An 18,451-nucleotide genomic window follows, 5' to 3' on the forward strand; every position below is an offset into this window, starting at 1 on the left:
ACCTGGGGAAGAAAACACACAGCAAGAGCTGAATTGTATAGTTTAGGTTTAGAAAATTAGACGATGGTTTGATTGCTGATGTTGAAACTATAGTTCGTAGTTTTCCAACTGCAGTATATTCAAAAGGATATGCTGCTCTTGGAAATGTGTTGATAACTATTAGTTATAAAGCAAACTATCTTTTACAGCATATTCATCATCATGGCAGTGACAGAAGAGCATAGGCGCACAGTATTAGGATAATATTAATTCTATGAATGTTTAGAGTCATAATGTAACTTTGCAGGTATTCAGTCGATTCACATCTGATCAAATTTCCAAAAAACCTTCTTTCAAACAGTGATTTCCAAAATGCATCTCATTACCAAATGAGTCCCTTAGTGTTTGCATGAACAGGTTTCATGTTAACAGGTGAAGCAATGTGGCTGTTATTGTTGTTGTTTTCTTTGCCACAGATTATGAATGAAAAGTAGACCTAAAACGGCTTTTTCACACTGCTAGATCTTCAAAATGTTTCCATAAACTGTGTTAAAAAAGAAAAATGTGTAAAAGATTTTTTTCTTTTTTCTTTTTTCTTTTTTTTACAGATATGTAGCGTAATAGGCCGACATCAGTTATTTATCCTTTTGTATCCTTATCATAGCCAACTCAGCGGGCCTCTCTACACACTATGCTCTCATCATTATTATATAAGGACCTAGATAAGGCCAGAGAAGCATGATAAAGAAATGTGCGCAAGCATCCATCTTAGCTCTAAAATGGAAGCCTTGAATGAAACACCCTCCCCCTCAGCACACGGCTGCTCTATAGATATAGATATTATATTGTTCCACAATACATAATTATACTGTTATGAATTATATATGATTTATCAGTGGTGTATTGTGGTGTCATTTAAATCATATTTCCCTAAATAAACCGTTCCAAAAATGCAGTAGGAAATCTATTCTAAATCGGTCTATAAGCTCTATAATTTCTAAAAGGTTGGAATATAATTATTGATTTTAAAAAGACAAAATATCCTACAATGTTGGCTATTCATCTACAACAAATATTCTATTGGAATGAAACACAAGCTGCAAAATAACAACATCATGGCATAATGATATGATTTCTTACCTTCAAATCAATTTAGTCTTTCAGTATAATCCATGTAGCACCACTCCTCGCCTTTAGGTTACTGTTGGCAAATGTTTTTGTACAAGTGACGTTTTTCAACCGATGATGGTTATTTTTCACACTGGGACCGCTGACACGAGCGAGTTTAGCATCCGCTGTCCAAGGTCCTGGGGCGTCTACGGTGGGAGCAAGACGGGTCGCAACGGTGTAATTACAGTAGTCTATAGGCAGATTGACGTTTCCCTGATGATTTCCTCCCGTTACGAGTAATGGAAATCTCTCGCTCGTGCAGGGTAACACAGGTGCACAGTGGATGCGAAATGTGTGACACTCACTATTAGTATAAAAATGTCTTCCATTGAAGAGCAACACTATATCTCACGGCTGTTATGTCGGTTCCCGCGACGGCTATAGACAGCGGGTTATCTCTCTCAAACACGCCACCGGGATAAGCAGCCCCAGAAGAAAAAGTCAGATCAAAACAAAGAAAAAAGAAAACGCCGAGGAAAAATGGCTACTACGAGTTCTAAAAATAGAAGGCTTAGGCTATCCTTTAAGCAAACCAGCAAAAAATCCCGACGCTTTGATGCAGGCATCTGCAGATATTCGGGTTGGTTGCGAGGATGATATGAAGCGACCCCATTGGTCGACGCTGGGATGCTGCTGCTGTTGTGTCGCTGTCGCAATCGTGGTGCTCTTGCGAGGGTATTGGCTGACTGACTGTGGCCCGTAGAGGAGGCTACTGCTGGGCTGTCCATGGTGCTGAAACTGCTGTCTCCAGCTGTTCTACAGCCCGGCCATGCATTGGTCAGTGTGGAGGACTCTGGACCTTGTGAACCCGGCTGTCGTTGTTAGCTCGAGATTATCCCGTTCCCCCAGATATACATTAAACCAGAGACAGGATGGATAATAAATAATCATAATGCGACGCGCGGCTTAATTGTCTGTCTGGCTGGAACGGAACATTTTCAGGCGATCACTTCACTGCATGCGTTGAGAAAATCCCTATAATGCAAAGTGAATTGTACACGGTTTTTAAAAAATGTTTATGTTTGAATACGCGCTGCTACGCCTTTATGGCCTGCTGCTAGAGGGTCGTCTCACCGATGATTTTAGGTTAATTTCAAAGATGAGAATAGCCTATGCTATAAACCTGAACGACATTCATAGCATACATGGTTATTCATGATGTATCCATTACAAGTAGGCAACATCGGAGGAGCACTAAATCCTATCCCTAACCCTTTGATCACCAACCTAGCCTATAACCTATAAACAAGACTATAAATCTGGCTGCATAGCCTAGAAACCTGTGGGTAACTTTTGCCATGTGCAAAAAAAACAGAAAACATACATAGCCCAAAATGTGATCGGTGGAGCCTGAAATAAAATGTAAAAAATTAAATAAAATAAAAAAGTTTAACATTCTTTCAAACTTTTGAAATAACTTTTGTTTAAGTTGTTTTATTCCATGCCGGGAAGAAGAAAAAAAGGTGCACTGCCTGCAAACTCAGGTGCACAGCTTGGCTTCACTACGACAACACCTCCCCCCCCCCCCGGCGCAGAGATTTGATGCTCTTGAGCCAACCGGAACAAGTCAGAGCGAGGAGGAGTGAGTAGGCAAGATGGCAGCCGCGGCAGTGGAGTTTCAAAGAGCACAGTCTCTCCTCGGCACAGATCGGAACGCGTCTATCGATATTTTGCATTCAATCGGTGGGTAATATTTACAGCAAGGTCTTGCGAGTGGCTAAGGTGTGACCCGAAAGTGTAAAGCGATCAGCTAAAACAAGTTGGGCTCTAACCCTTTGTTGGGAGCGATTGACTAAAACATTAGCTCGCTCGTTAGCTTGAGCTAACAGCTCCCCGGCTAGTTTACCGGCCTATCCCGTGCGTCGGTCACAGTGAGTCAGCAGCAGGGACACACCGGTAGCTAAGCTAAGCTAGCTCATTGATTGAAGATGGTTAGCCAGTTTGCTGCTAAATTAGCGGTGCTTTTTGCTTTATTGTCTGTTAATGGATGGCAGCAAATATATGATGTTGCAACTGGCTAAGCTTACGATTTCCAAGCGAGCTAATAAGGCATCACATGTAAACCATTCCGAATCTATGACTTAAGGCATAGTTAGCGGAATAGAGACGCGTCCATAGCTACGAAGTTGACATCTTGTGTTTATAGCATCTCTGGCCGCGCCAGTAGTTTTAGTTGTTTTAATTTTGTTTAAGTTTTAATTTCCAATAATTCAAGTTAATCTTGCATTGTAAGCTATAGCTTAACTTAAAGTTAGCTAACTCCAGTAGTGTGTTTGTGTTTCGTATTGTTATGACCGCATGCATGGCGTTGGTGAGGTCAGCTGTCCCACTTTGTGCCTGTCGTTCTACATGGACTCGTGTTCTGCGTCTGTGAAGACATTGGCGTCTCCTCTCTGCCCCCCGGCTTGTAAATGGACCCCTACAACACCGGCTTTAGATCCACCATCTGTTATTATTGTCAACCGAAAGCGAAGACTCATTGATGAGCATCTTTTACTGACGCTTTGGCTGTGCAAAAGGTGTGAGAGTGCAGGTTTGAATGTCACTGCACATCTAGGTTAGATTCTCATGTTGCCTGATATCGACAAGTGTTTTTATTTATTTATTTATTTTCAGCTATAGACGCCTAGCAGTGGTTCTATTGTATCCTAAACCTAAATCGTTTGCAGTTGTCTTGTGTCTCACCAAGTAAGCCAAAACATGTTCCTGGAACAACACCCCATAAAGTTAGGTATATTATGGGTATAAGTGAAGTGGGACTTGTTCCCCGTGCTGACGTGACATTCCTCTGTGTTCCAGTGAAGCGAGACATCCAGGAGAGCGATGAGGAGGCGGTGCGCGTCAAAGAGCAGAGCATCCTGGAGCTGGGTGCTCTGCTGGCCAAGACAGGCCAGGCTGCAGGTAACAATCCCCAGATAACCCTCCGATGAGGAGTCCCTCCTCTTCCATCCTGGTTCTCGGTCCTGATTGACTCCAGAGTATGGGGGGGGGGGGGGGGGGGTGGTGGTGGTGGTGGCGGTGGTGGCGGCGGCGGCATGTATCCTAATTTATGTCTGTTTGTCTGACTATTTTTGTTACTTTCTGTTTCTCTGTAAAGCGACATTTGGTCCCCTGAAAGGCGCTATATAAGTTGTTATTATTATTATTACTACAGGGCTGGACTGAGCTGAGCTGGGCTGGGCTGGCCTGGTTAGACACCCAAAAATAGTTTCTGTAACAGCTCTGAAATGGACATTGTGGATAGAAAACCTCAGAGCAAGCTCAGTATCTGTCATGTTGCCCCCTGTAATGTGTAACCCCGGGCCCCATGCTGTGGAATCTTGTGTCTAACCTGTGCTGCTAGAGTGTTGCTGACAGATGCAATGCCAGAACCAACAACATAGGGCTACCTGTCATCTTCTGCCAGCCCTGACAGAATTCGGTGCTGAATTAGTTTCTGCAGAGTTCATTTTAAAGAACACAATTGATCAGCTCTCAATGCCTTTCTCTATCCCTGTTCTTCCCCCTCTTCCTTGTTCTCTCTCTCTCTCCCTTCCTCCCACCCCCTCTCCCCACTCCCTCTCTCTCCCCACCACCCTCCCTCTCCCCCCCACCCTCCCTCTCCCCCCCACCCTCCCTCTCCCCCCCACCCTCCCTCTCCCCACCACCCTCCCTCTCCCCCCCACCCTCCCTCTCCCCCCTCCCTCCCTCTCCCCACCACCACCCTCTCCCCAACCCCGACTCCCTCTCTCCCCACCCCCTCCCTCCCTCTCCCCACCACCCCCCTCTCTCCTCTCCCCCCCCTCCCTCCCTCTCCCCATCCCCCTCCCTCCCTCTCCCCACCCCCCTCCCTCCCTCTCTCCCCCCCCCCCCGCCCTCCATCAGAGCTGGGCGGCCTGCTGAAGTACGTGCGGCCGTTCCTCTGCTCCATCAGCAAGGCCAAGGCGGCCCGGCTGGTGCGCTCCCTGCTGGACCTCTTCCTGGACATGGAGGCGGCCACGGGCCAGGAGGTGGAGCTGTGTCTGGAGTGCATCGAGTGGGCCAAGGCCGAGAAGAGGACCTTCCTCAGGCAGGCGCTGGAGGTGAGGCGATGATTGAATCCTCCTCCGTCAATCATTAGCGTTGTGGTTGGTGATTTTAGCTGGTCACGTACTGGGTTCTTCTTCAGCTTGATTGACAGAATGAGACGTGCAGCTTTTGGCTGCGAGAGTTATGGGTGGTGGTTGATGGCGATGATGATGATGATGATGATGTGTAAGTCGTCAGTGAAGTTTTCTCTCTCTCTCTCTCTCTCTCTCTCAGAATGAAATGCATTCTGCTATTGTTTTACATGTTCTAACCAGAAATAATGTGAAAATGTAGACAGGAGTTTGGATATTGAGTGAGAGTTGTGTGTACATTTCCTGCCTAACCTCCCTCCCTCCCTCCCCCTCTCTCTCTCTCTCTCTAGGCTCGTCTCATCGCTCTGTACTTCGACACAAAGCGCTACCAGGAAGCGCTCACCCTAGGTAAGTCCCTCCCTCTTTGCACTGACTGACCAACGGCTGCGTCCCCTTCCCTTCGTCATGTGTGTGGACCTATCGTGTCCTCTCTTCTCAGTGAAGCTGGATTGACCGTTAGCCTATCAGAGGACTTATAGGGCCGGTTTCAGAGACAAGGCTTAAGCCTAGTCCTGGACTAAATCACACTTTCAATGTAAAATCTCCATTGAAGATGTTTTTTAGTCTAGGATTAGGCTTAAGCCTTGTCTGTGAAACCGGCCCATAGTCATATAGTCTTAGTCCAGGCTTCATAATGGAAGAATCAATCAATGGGATTATTTAGTTTTCTCTTTCTCTCCAATCTCCCTCTTCCCTTCTCTCTCTCTCTCTCTCTCTCTCTCTCTCTCTCTCTCTCTCTCTCTATCCCTCCATCTCCCTGCCTCTTTCCGCTCCTCCCTCCCCCCCCCCCCTCCCTCCCTCCCCCCATCCCTCCCTCTCTCTCCCTACCTCCCTCCCACCCTCTCCCCATCTCTCCCTCCCCCCTCCCTCCATCCCACCCTCTCCCTGTCTCTCCATCCCTCCCTCCCTCCCTGTCTCTCCCCCAGGCACCCAGCTCTTGCAGGAGCTGAAGAAGATGGATGACAAGGCCCTGCTGGTGGAGGTCCAGCTGCTGGAGAGTAAGACGTACCACGCCCTCAGCAACCTGCCCAAGGCCCGTGCCGCGCTCACCTCCGCCAGGACCACCGCCAACGCCATCTACTGCCCGCCCAAGCTCCAGGCAGCCCTGGACATGCAGTCAGGTACGCTGCATGCACCCCACCACCCCCCACCTCCATCTTTCCCCCCCCCACACCTCCATTTCCATCTCTTACTCCTTTTACTGTATTATTCACTTGGTCAGTTCTATTCTGTATTCTAACCTTCCTTCTCTCTCTCTCTCTCTCTCTCTCTCTCTCTCTCTCTCTCTCTCTCTCTCTCTCTCTCTCCCCCCCCCCCTCTCCCCCCTTGCCTCCCTCCCTCCATAGGGATCATCCATGCGGCGGATGAGAGGGACTGGAAGACAGCTTACTCCTACTTCTATGAGGGCTTTGAGGGCTACGATTCGGTGGACCACCCCAGAGCCATCACTGCTCTGAAATACATGCTGCTCTGCAAGATCATGCTCAACTCGTACGTAACTGTGTGTGTGTGTGTGTGTGTGTGTGTGTGTGTGTGTGTGTATGTGTGTATGTGTGTATGTGTGTATGTGTGTATGTGTGTGTGTGTGTGTGTGTGTGCAAACACAGGAAACATAGCAAACATATCACCTGATAGGATATGATGTGCAATTACACTGATTGGCCCAAGGGGGGTGCTAGAGTAACCGAAATTCTGAAATTGCACTTGATTGTCAGGTGTGTAACCGGACCACCAGGCTGAGTAGAGCTCAGCCTAGTTGGACTCTGTAGTGTAAATAAGCGTTAGGTGCAGCGGGGTTCCCAAACTTGCTTTGTCCTGTGACCCCAACATTTACATAAATAATCTCCTGTGTCCACAACCACTTGGCAGGATATAACAACACGTAATAATGGCGTCCAGGTGTATTCACCTAGAAGATGCTCTAATTGGTTGGATTTGAACCCCACAACTGCACAATAGGTTACAGGTGCAATACACAGACATCGATGTCTTCATACAAAATACAAAACGTGTGTCTTATTTAGTGTATCACATCAGAGGTTAAAGTCTAACCCGACTCCCCCACCCTCCCTCCCCTCACCTTTCCTCACCCCCCTCCCCTCTCTCTGTGTTGCAGGCCGGAGGACGTCCATGCTTTGACCAGTGGTAAACTAGCCCTGCGGCATGCTGGCAGACAGGTATGTACTCCAAGGGAGGCTGGCGGAGGTAGGGATCGGAGGACGGGCTCGTTGGAACGGAGTGGGGAGTGGGGAGTGGGGTGTGGCGTTTGATGCCATTCCTCATTCCGTTGCGTGCATTACAATGAGCCCGTCCTCCGATTTCTCCCTCCGCTGATGTCCCCTCACCGCTCTCGTCCTGCCATGCCTGTTAGAACCTCCGGCTCTTGTTGGTGTTCTGCTGCTCACTGCTGCCCCCTGCTGTCTGTTTCTCTGCAGACAGAGTCTCTGAAATGTGTGGCTAAAGCCAGCAAGAACAGGTCACTGGCAGACTTTGAAAAGGTGGGTGGTGTGTTGTTTTTGTGTTCTAGATTTCAATGTGTTACAATGCGCACAATTAGGCCATTTTTTTCCATTTACACATTTGATCCTCCATTACATCCCCATTACCCCCCTCAACCCCCCTTCTCTCCTGTGCCTCTCTTTAACTTTCCACTCCTCTTTCTTTAACCCATCTCTCCCTCTTACCCACCCCCCTCCCCTCCCCTCCCCTCCCTCATACCCCTCCCCTCCCCCCCCCTCCCCCAGGCCCTGACAGAGTACAGAGCGGAGCTGAGAGACGACCCCATCATAAGCACACACCTGACCACGCTCTATGACAACCTGCTGGAGAAGAACCTGATCCGCGACATCGAGCCTTTCTCCAGGGTCCAGGTACTCACCCTTCCCCCCTCAGCCCCCCCCCAGCTAGTGGACTGTGTTCCAGTCTGGAACATTCTGTTTCATTGTGTTCTATTATGTTGTTTCATTCTGTTCTATTCTACTCGATTCTATTCTTTCATTCTATTACTACTTTGCTAGATTCTATCGTTTCATTGGCTGCTTTCGTAAATTCTCTCTGGAAATCTTATCAGCACTCATGCAATGCCTCTTGTCCAATCAAATGACTTGGTGCCTTTATGACTTTGAACCCACTGTGCGCTCTGGCGCTATTAATCGGCCGAATACATTCGGTGGCCGAACCTTCGGTGCATCCCTACTATCCGTTCTATGATCGTCAGGAACGTTAACATAAAAAATAATAATAATAATGTTTAAGAAAGTGATTAACTGGTGTGTCTCTTCTCTAACTACCGCTTCTCTGTCCCTTCGCAGATAAAACACATTTCCACTCTCATAAAACTCTCTGAGGTAAGAACCTTTACCTCACCTTTCTCTGCTTTGAGATCTGGGGTCAGTGTCCCCAAAGCTTCGTCTCTACAGGTGTCTCTTTTGAAAACCCAGGCCTCGTACTTTCAGAAGACTGACCTGTAAACACAGATTTTTTTCAATTGTTCCATTTTACATTTTTGCGTTACTTTTACATTTGTCACAACATATTGGTTGTCGGGAGAAATTAAGTACTGTTTAAGCTACAAAGCTTTTGAGAAACTGAGCCCTGGACCATTGAGGTGGAATCTAATAGAGACAGAGAGGTCTAATGATGTACATGGAGACCGTATGTAGATATGAACTGGTGTCTGTCTGCAGCAGCCCTCCTGCTTTAGCTGTTGACAGAGGCAGAAGTGTCTCCCATGTTTATTGACACAGCATTTGCGTAGTGTAGCTATAGTAGTAATAAGTGTTGTTGTTGTTGATGTTGATGATGACTTATGTGTCTTCCACAGGGAGATGTTGAGAGGAAGCTGTCACAGATGATTCTGGACAAGAAGTTTCACGGTAGGTTTGTGTGAGGCCACAGCACCGCCAGTCTGTGGGCGGAGAGACCAGCGCTCTCTGCCTGTGTTAATAGCCTCATAACAACACGATCAAGCCCACAAACCTTATCATTCTTATCGCTCTCTCCCTCACTGTCCTTGTTTCCCTCTTCCTCTCTTTCTCTCCCCCCCCCCCCTCTCTCCCGGCTTCTGATCTCTCTCTCTCTCTCTCTCTCTCTCTCTCTCACTCTGCCTCTCTCCTTTTACACTCTTTTTACACTCTCTTTTACACTCTCTTTCTCATGCTCCCCCCCTCTCTTTCTCCCCCTCCTCTCTCTCTCTCCCACTCCCCCCCCCCCCCCATAGGTATTTTGGACCAAGGTGAGGGCGTGCTGATCATCTTTGACGAGCCTCCAGTAGACAAGACGTACGAAGCAGCCCTGGAGACGGTTCAGAACATGAGCAAAGTGGTCGACTCGCTCTACAACAAAGCCAAGAAGCTCACATAGGTCAGCCAGCCAGTCAGGCGCCACACAACATATCCAGCTCCCAGTTTGGATATTGAGCGAGAGTTGCGTGTACATTTCCTGCCTAATCTCTCTCTCTCTCTCTCTCTCTCTCTCTCTCTCATTCTCTCATTCTCTCTCTCTCCCTCTCGTTCTCTCTCTCCCTCTCTCTCCCTCTCTCTCTCTCTCTCTCTCTCGTTCTCTCTCTCTCGTTCTCTCTCTCGTTCTCTCTCCCTATCTCTCTCTCTCTCTCTCTCTCTCTCTCGTTCTCACTCTCTCTCTTGTTCTCTCTCTCTCTCATTCTCTCTCTCCCCCTCTCTCTCATCCACAGAAGTGCCCACCAGTATCCCAGCTCAGAGCGCACTCAGCCTGTCTGTGCAGCTCCTCAGTGATGCGGGGGGGGGGGGGGAGAGAAGAAGAAGAGGAGGGAGTGTTTGGACTTCAACAACCCAGCAAGCAAACATACCAACCAAGCAACCAAGCATCTCACAACCTGGTGGGGATGGGCTGTTCCCCCTCCAGCCTCTCCCCATCACCACCACCCTGTCCCCCTTCAAACTCTGACTGGGGGGGACGGGGGGGTTCTGAAAGAGCTCCCCAACGGACATTAAAGCTCCCCAACAACGGACATTCCTTCCCCTCCCCTCCTCCTCCTCCTCTTCCTCTTCATCAGATTTCTATGTAACTGGGCAGCCTTCCCTCCTCCTCCTCCCTCTCTTGCTGGCCATCAGGGAAACTTGTAAAGAATAACAATGAAGAAAGAGGTCTGTCTCAGAGTATGATCGGTGGGCTCCCCTGCCCAAAGATTATTTTTCTGTTGGCCAAATACCTGTCCCTCAATCTTTTGTTATGGCTGAGACCCTCCTCCCTGCCCCCCCCCCCCCCACACACACACACACACACCTACCAGCTTACCAGATGAACGGTTTGAAACACTGGCTCGTCCTGCCCCGCCCCCGTCCCCACCACCACCTCTGGGCACGTTGACCTCTGACCCCACCCAACCACACCCGGACCCAACCACACCCAGACGCCGTGCTGGGTTCAGCCGGCGTCCGTCGGCGTGGCAACAAAGAAACGCCTGACCCACGTCCGCCTTGGAACACGCTACAGGAAGTGGACAGCACCATCCTGTTCTGAAGCGTTCAACGCTATTTGTTGTCCTTCCTGTTTGTATATAATAATATAACGTCGCAAAGCGTTTGTTGCCGCATTCCAAATCGACCCCTGACCCCCCCCAAACCCCTCATGTACTCACGTCGGCGCTGTATAAGAGGATTGGATTGGTGGTGTATGGTGATAGGGCCAAATTTTCCGACCAAGCAACCAATCAGGGGGCGTGATTGTTATTATTACCACCATATGGCGTTGATCTATCCACTCCTCTGATAGGTAGGATTGCCTGGGGAGGGGGAGCTAGGGGAGGATTTGGAATACGGCACATGTCCACTCATAGCGTGTCATGCCCACCCTCCTCCTATGTTTTTTTTTTTTTTTATAACGCTAAAACTTAATTGAAATCCCCACACAGAGAGAGCTTGGTCACACACGTGCTTTTGTGAACGATGCTTGGTCTGTATGAAACCAGTGAAGTGTGTTTGTATGGTCCTCTGTTATGTACGAGGGGCTCCCATGCTGGAGGGAAAGGTGTACTGGTGGGGATTGACTTTTACAAGGACTACTAAAGAGCATTTCCCACGTGACATAGAACAAGATGTGCTAATAAAGATGTTGAAGAATGTCTACACCTTACTTTTGTTCAAAAGGAATGGAACTCGTTTGGATTTAACAGTTATACACAAGAGACATTTGATTTCATAAGGTTTACATTGTTCTCCTCTATCACAATGACGAATTCATTTAGTGGAGTGGTTTTCTCCAAATTTGCATATACTGCAGCAGGGTTATGCCATCGAGTGATAATAAGATTGTAATCTTATGGATTTTACATGACAATACTAACTACTAAAACATCAAACAGTTGCTGGTGGAACAGTAAGCAGAGACAGAATTCCTGTCGTATGGAAAGCAATTTGTTTGAACATGTGTTTGGATTAGAGAGTAGGTTTGAACATAGTTGCATGTGGGCGCCGCTAGGGGGTGGTAAGTTAGGACGATTCTAAGGGCCCAGCACTGACAGGGGCCCATGGGATTTATTTTTTATTTTTTATATTATATTTATAAATAATATTATTATTATTATCATAAGGACGTTAATGTAGCCGAATTCAAATTCTAATTCTATGTATTAAAAAAAGTCACAAAAGAAACAAACTGGAGTTTTGTTTCTCTATGTTTAACAAAATTAAGCCTTATTATTTACCCCTCTATTTATTCACTGCATGGTTCAGTCCACCGCGCGCGAGCTTGATTGATTGATTGAAAACTTTATTAGAATGTTTGCAGAAGTAGGTACATGAAAGTACATATTACATACAAGGTCAACTAAAAGGATAAAAACCCAAGAAAGCCACTGGCTTATTTCAATTGGGGTCCTTGATTTTCAATTCATCGTTACATGTAAGACAGACATAAGAAAAAAAACTAGTACTATCTACAAGATAATACAGACAAATAACTATTACTATCTACAATATAAACGTACATCCATCATGGGAAGAACAATACAACAAAACATAAGGTATCGGGTAGGACAGGTGGGGACATACACCACAGGTGGGGGCGGGGGACAAAACACAAAGTATGTACAGTGGGTAGTTCGGGTCTTTTAATCTGATTTTTGTTTTGGTTTTTGTTGTTTTAGAGGGTCCAGTTACGGATTGCAGCCTCCTGTAAATGTTTTTTTGAGAGTGGTAGACTAGTGGTAGACTAGTGCTAGACTAGACACTAGAGGAACGTTACCGCGAATATTCTGACAAGGTTTCCATGGCCAACACGTCCTGCTGTAGTGTGTGTGTGGGACAGATGGAGGACAGCCAGATTGGAAATGCATCAAATGTGCGTGTGCGTGCGTGGAATGTCGTGAAAGGCAAAGCCAAAGTCAGGGTCTCAAAACAGAAAAGTAAAAAAAATCACTAAAAACAGTGGTTTAGTGATCTAATCACTGCGTGGATGATCTAGTTAGCTCGCTATAGCTAATTAACATTAACTTCAAGTATAGTTAACTTACAGTGCACTGTCAGTATAATTTCAGTTAAATGTATGAGATGAGTGAAATTTTGGTCCAAATATACTGTAGGTTATTAGAGCTCAGTGAATTTGTATCCAGCAGCTATGCACTCTTGCTATAGCTAGCTAGCTAACTAGTATAATGTTACATGCTAATGACGTCATGCACAGATGCAGCCTCCCAGTTGAAGGAGAAGGAGGTGAGCAGTAGGAGTTTGGGGTTAACAAACAGATTTTGAATATTTTAATGTATGCTGCATTACCATGCAAGCATTGAATACAACTTTAGCTAATATTCATATTTAGTAAATAGTTCTTCCAGTAATTGCAATAACATTGACCACTGGCATCTTAATAATATTGTTAGCTAGCTAGATAACATTTAAGTTAGCTAATCTGGTGTAATGTATGTATTATTATGTTAATACTATTATAGGACATATTATGAATTATGTACCTATGGATACTCCATGCCAGGGCCCTCTTCAAGCAAGGCAGCCAGAGAGGAGAGCAGAGGTGGGGGGGTAGTGGTGGTCTAGACTCTAGTGGATAGTGAGTTGGACTTGTGATCGGAAGGTTGCGAGTTCAAATCCCGCCTGAAACCACACCACTACTAGTGTGCCCTTGAGTAAGGCACTTAGCCTTCAGTTACTCCAGGGGGAATGTCCCTGTAATTCGTAATTGTTTGGATTAAAAGCGTCTGCTAAATGGCAAAATTAATTAAAATTAAAAAAAATAAGAGGTAAAGAGGCAGAAGAAGAAGAGCAAGAAGTAACAAAGGACAATGACAGCAGCACAGCAAGTTGGCTTCATCACTAGATTTCAAGGATCTTATTAAAGATTTTGCTACTAAGAAGGCTTTGATTTGATTTGATCTCTTTACTCCTATCTTGAATCGTTGTGCATTAGGCTAGATATAGTTTTTAGCTCTCCAGGTATACTATTCCACAGTACTGCCGCAGTGTAAAAATAAAAATCTTCCCATTTCACTATTCAATTTCGCTGGCACCATGTCTGTGTTGCTCCCTCTTGTATAAGACACGTTTGTCTTCGTGTGAAACAAGCAATGCTGAGTCAGTATCCTGACAGTATTATGGCCAACTGATCTTTACAAGATCTACATTTATTTAGACACAATACCACCCCATTAAAATTATATATTTATCATGATGAGGTCCCCCAGACGAGCTCACAGAGCCACCCGCCCCGTCCGTCGCCGCCGGCGCCCCAGGGTTGGAATGGAATGGAATGGAATGGACTTTATTTGGGTTAGCCGGAGGAGGAGGAGGGGAGGCCGGAGGAGGCGGCAGGCGGTGTTACTTTAAATCATTCCCCTTAGGAATGATTTTCTCTCATTTTGCGTGTCTGTCTGTACGCACAGAGCCACACAATAAAACCCGCATCAATTGGAGATCACCTGCTATTGTCTTCACTGGTAATATAAGCAGTTATGGAACTAAGTAGGAATTAGAAGGGTAAAAGAGAACTGATAAAATCTGAATAAAACATTAATAGAATGTAATACAGATAATTTTAAAATAATATAATAATGTTTCTCTTGGTATAACATCATGCTGTGGTTTTATACGATGTATTGATTTCTGTATTTTACTGTGTTGTTTAGAAATTGCATTTATATATATGTATTGCACCTGCAAAAGAGACATCAGTCTCAGTGTGTTACCGTGTATAAATAAAGGTGACATCAAAATGTAATACTCACATACATCATCAATGATATGATTAATTCGCGCCATGTGGACAACAATGTGGACATAACAACAACAACATCATAGAACTGGAGATCAGAAAATAATTCCTGGACAGTTTTGTGAAATGATTGAAATTGACAATGAATTGTTATGCAAGAAATCTTTTTTATTGATTTTGTTGTGAAACAATTATATTGTATCTATGTAAACGAAGTTCTATGAGTAATTTGAGAGATAGTTTGAAGTCCTCTAAAGTGCAAATATCATACAGGAGTCATCTCTTGGGAATGTCAAACATAGCCCTGTAAATCATCTAAATTGAATGATGCTTTGTTTTCTTTCTTTTTTTCAATTGCCAATATTAGGTCCCTTAGCTTAAACAATACAGGACTTGTGCAAAATATTCACGCATATTCATTTTAGTATAGCCCAAAAACACAAATCATATTAATAACACAAAGCATAAGCCATAATGTCAGATATCAAATTGTGCAATACCCTATCGGTCAAGGTGTGTGACATCATAGCTACAGTAAACATTCCAAATCAGACAATGCAAATCGATTCTACAACCATTTGGGCTCTGACTCCAACCATATTATCTCAGAGCCAAAATGGCCGCCGTTGTACACTTAGCACGTCTCCTGTCGTGTCTTGGTAGCTCTGCAGCGGAGCACCTTGAGGAAGCTGTCGATCTTGTGGGAGTCCCTGCGCAAGCAGGACAAGAGGAAGTTGAAGTTGACGAGGCGGGAGGTCTTGTCCTGGCCCAGGTCTCCCCCTCTGAAGGGAAGGGGGGAGATGCTCTGGGAGGAGGGGCCCATCTAGAGAGAGAGAGAGAGAGAGAGGTAGAGGGCGAGAGAGGGAGAGAGAGAGAATGGCAGAGAGAGAGGGGGGGAGAGAGAAGGGAGAGAGAGGGAGAGAGAGAGAATGAATACAGAGAAAGGGCAATTTACAGTAGTAAAATGTTTGCTTGAAATGTTTGCTTGTACACACACACACACACACACACACACACACACAGTATCCGTCACCTACCCTGTTGACCAGTATGTCCAGGCCATCCCTCAGAGTCTTGGAGTGCTCCTGCAGTTCCTGTATGTTGCTGGAGATGGCGCTGTGGGACGGGTGTGGCAGGGAGGGGGCCTCTGAGGCGAGCAGCACCAGGGGGTCCACCCAGGCATGCAGGAGGGAACGAGCCAGAGAGAGCAGCTCGTACTCCTGGGGAAGAGAGGGGTCAGAGGCTGGGTCGGGGGTCAGGGGTTAATTGACCAGACATGTATTGACCAGACAGGTATTCGGTTGTTAAGTTAAGGCGCTCGAAATGCCGCAGTGCTGTGTCCCTTGTTATATGAATGGATCCGAGTCTAAAAAACGATTGAACTGTCATTCTACCGCGTTAGTACACTGGTACTCTGGTGCGGGGAATTTTGTATTTGGCCCCGGAAATTGCTAAACGTCACGCCTGACGTCAGACTTAACAACTGAATAGCAAGTACAGCATCCCTATTTAGCCAGAAGATCTTTTAAGATCTTTCAAATGTGTCCAGATTAATTAATTGCTTTTTGGTCATGCATCACTGATTCTTTCTGACGATAGTTCTAGTTGTTCAAAACGTTTAATCTGAATCAGAATGATCCTGATTCTTTTTTTTGCTATCCAGGATCAGATCGACCTGGCTGATTTCCCCAAAACGACTCAAAATCAGCCAGATAAGATCTGATCCTGGATAGCAAAAAAAGAATCAGGATCATTCTGTTCCAGATTAAAAGTTTTGAACAACTGCCCCAAAGCAGGAAAACAGGGGAGGCTGGGGGAGGTAGAAATTGGAGGACGGGCTCATTGTAATGCATGGGTTAGGCATGGCATACCATGATACCATTGCTCATTCAAACACACGTGTGTTGGTACCATTCCTCATTCAGTTTCCATTCATTACGATGAGCCCGTCCTCCGATTCCTACCTCCACCAGCCTCCCCAGAGGAGGTTAGGGGGCTGTACTGACTGAGACTCTCAGAGCTTGCTCCTTGTCTTTGGGGGTCTGGAGGGAGGAGGTGTGGCACATGGACGGGCGGGCCATCAACACCCTGCCCATGGGCGGGAAATGAGAGTCCTGAGAGGGAGGGAGGGAGAGAGAGAGGGGGAGGGAGAGAGAGAGGGGGAGGGAGAGAGGGGGAGGGAGGGAGGGAGAGAGATATGGAGGTTGAACATAATCAGAACACAATCGGACAAATGCATACTCACAATCTTTATAAGCTAAACATACACATTCATCACACACGTGTGCACACACACACACCCACAGACACACACCTACGCACGCACACACACACACACACACACAGACACACACACACACACACACACACACACACACAGTGGTTGGTACTGACCAGTTCGCTGGTGAGGGAGGTACTGAGGGAGTGGAGCTTGTCGGAGCGCTGGGAGGCTCTGTCCAGGAGGTCGCTCAGACCAATGGCATGACAGGAGACTACCAGACATAGAACTACAGCAGAGGGGGGGGGGGGGAGATGGGGAGACATAGGAGAGATGGGGGAGAGAGAGATGGGGCAGAGAGAGATATGGGGGAGAGAGCAAACACACATTCACAAACAGACAAACTCACACACACACATCTGCGTCTAACACACTCACAAACAGAAAAACTCACACACACATCTGCGTCTAACACACTCACAAACAGACAAACTCACACACACATCTGCGTCTAACACATTCACAAACAGACAAACTCACACACACATCTGCGTCTAACACATTCACAAACAGACAAACTCACACGCACACATCTGCGTCTAACACACTCACAAACAGACAAACTCACAAACACATCTGCGTCTAACACATTCACAAACAGACAAACTCACACACACGCCTACGTCTAACACACTCACAAACATACAAACTCACACACACGTCTGCGTCTAACACACTCACAAACAGACAAGTTCACACGCACACATCTGCATCTAACACACTCACAAACAGACAAGTTCACACGCACACATCTGCATCTAACACACTCACAAACAGACAAACTCACACGCACACATCTGCGTCTAACACACTCACAAACAGACAAACTCACACACACACATCTGCGTCTAACACACTCACAAACAGACAAACTCACACACACATTTGCATCTAACACATTCACAAACAGACAAACTCACACACACGTCTGCGTCTAACACACTCACAAACAGACAAGTTCACACGCACACATCTGCGTCTAACACACTCACAAACAGACAAGCTCACACGCACACATCTGCGTCTAACACACTCACAAACAGACAAACTCACACGCACACATCTGCGTCTAACACACTCACAAACAGACAAACTCACACACACATTTGCATCTAACACATTCACAAACAGACAAACTCACACACACGTCTGCGTCTAACACATTCACAAACAGACAAACTCACACGCACACATCTGCGTCTAACACACTCACAAACAGACAAACTCACACACACATTTGCATCTAACACATTCACAAACAGACAAACTCACACACACGTCTGCGTCTAACACATTCACAAACAGACAAGTGTGAGTGTGTGTGTGTGTGTGTGTGTGTGTGTGTGTGTGTGTGTGTGTGTGTGTGTAAAACTCGGCTCATCTCACCTGCTAAGTGGAGCTTGGTACCCTGGGATCTCCGAGCCATCATTCTATCTGTCTTTCTTTCTTTCTATCTTCCTTTCTTTCTATCTTCCTTTCTGTCTTTCTTTCTTTCTTTCTTTCTTCTTGTCGTTCGTCGTCTTTGCCTGTCTCCTCTGCTTCTTCTTCGACTCTTTGGCTCCCTTTCACTCTCCTCTCCACTTTATAGTGTCCTTGTCTTTGTCTTTGGGTATGCATCAGCCTGGTGTGTATGTGTGTGTGTGTGTGTTGTTAGGAACTAGTTCTCTCCTGTCCTGTCCATCAGTAA

The 18,451-nt window shown here is 46.3% G+C and overlaps 2 protein-coding genes across 3 annotated transcripts; one reads left to right on the forward strand and one right to left on the reverse strand.

Moving 5' to 3' along the window:
* The first annotated feature begins 2,722 nt into the window (after positions 1-2,722).
* Positions 2,723-10,059, forward strand: LOC308176059 (26S proteasome non-ATPase regulatory subunit 11A). 2 transcript variants are annotated; one of them, XM_080550655.1, is made up of 13 exons: positions 2,723-2,832; positions 3,949-4,050; positions 5,014-5,210; positions 5,579-5,636; positions 6,215-6,409; positions 6,635-6,779; positions 7,405-7,465; positions 7,724-7,786; positions 8,033-8,158; positions 8,600-8,635; positions 9,112-9,163; positions 9,508-9,650; positions 9,979-10,059. In XM_080550655.1, the coding sequence occupies exons 1-12, from the start codon at positions 2,745-2,747 to the stop codon at positions 9,648-9,650; spliced, it is 1,266 nt and encodes a 421-aa protein (XP_080406781.1). In that variant the 5' UTR covers positions 2,723-2,744; the 3' UTR covers positions 9,979-10,059. The 2 variants fall into 2 exon arrangements, with proteins under 2 accessions (XP_080406781.1, XP_080406782.1); XM_080550656.1 differs by lacking the exon at positions 8,600-8,635.
* Positions 10,060-15,120: 5,061 nt separating this feature from the next.
* prl (prolactin) lies at positions 15,121-18,190 on the reverse strand (the record flags this gene model as incomplete). Its single annotated transcript, XM_080523724.1, has 5 exons — positions 15,121-15,309; positions 15,524-15,706; positions 16,493-16,600; positions 16,881-16,993; positions 18,151-18,190. 5 exons carry the CDS (start codon positions 18,188-18,190, stop codon positions 15,121-15,123), a joined length of 633 nt encoding a protein of 210 aa, XP_080379850.1.
* Between the last annotated feature and the right edge of the window lie 261 nt (positions 18,191-18,451).

The sequence above is a fragment of the Nansenia antarctica genome, assembly GCF_963989245.1.
Source record: "Nansenia antarctica genome assembly, chromosome: 2".
Classification (NCBI taxonomy): Eukaryota; Metazoa; Chordata; class Actinopteri; order Argentiniformes; family Microstomatidae; genus Nansenia; species Nansenia antarctica.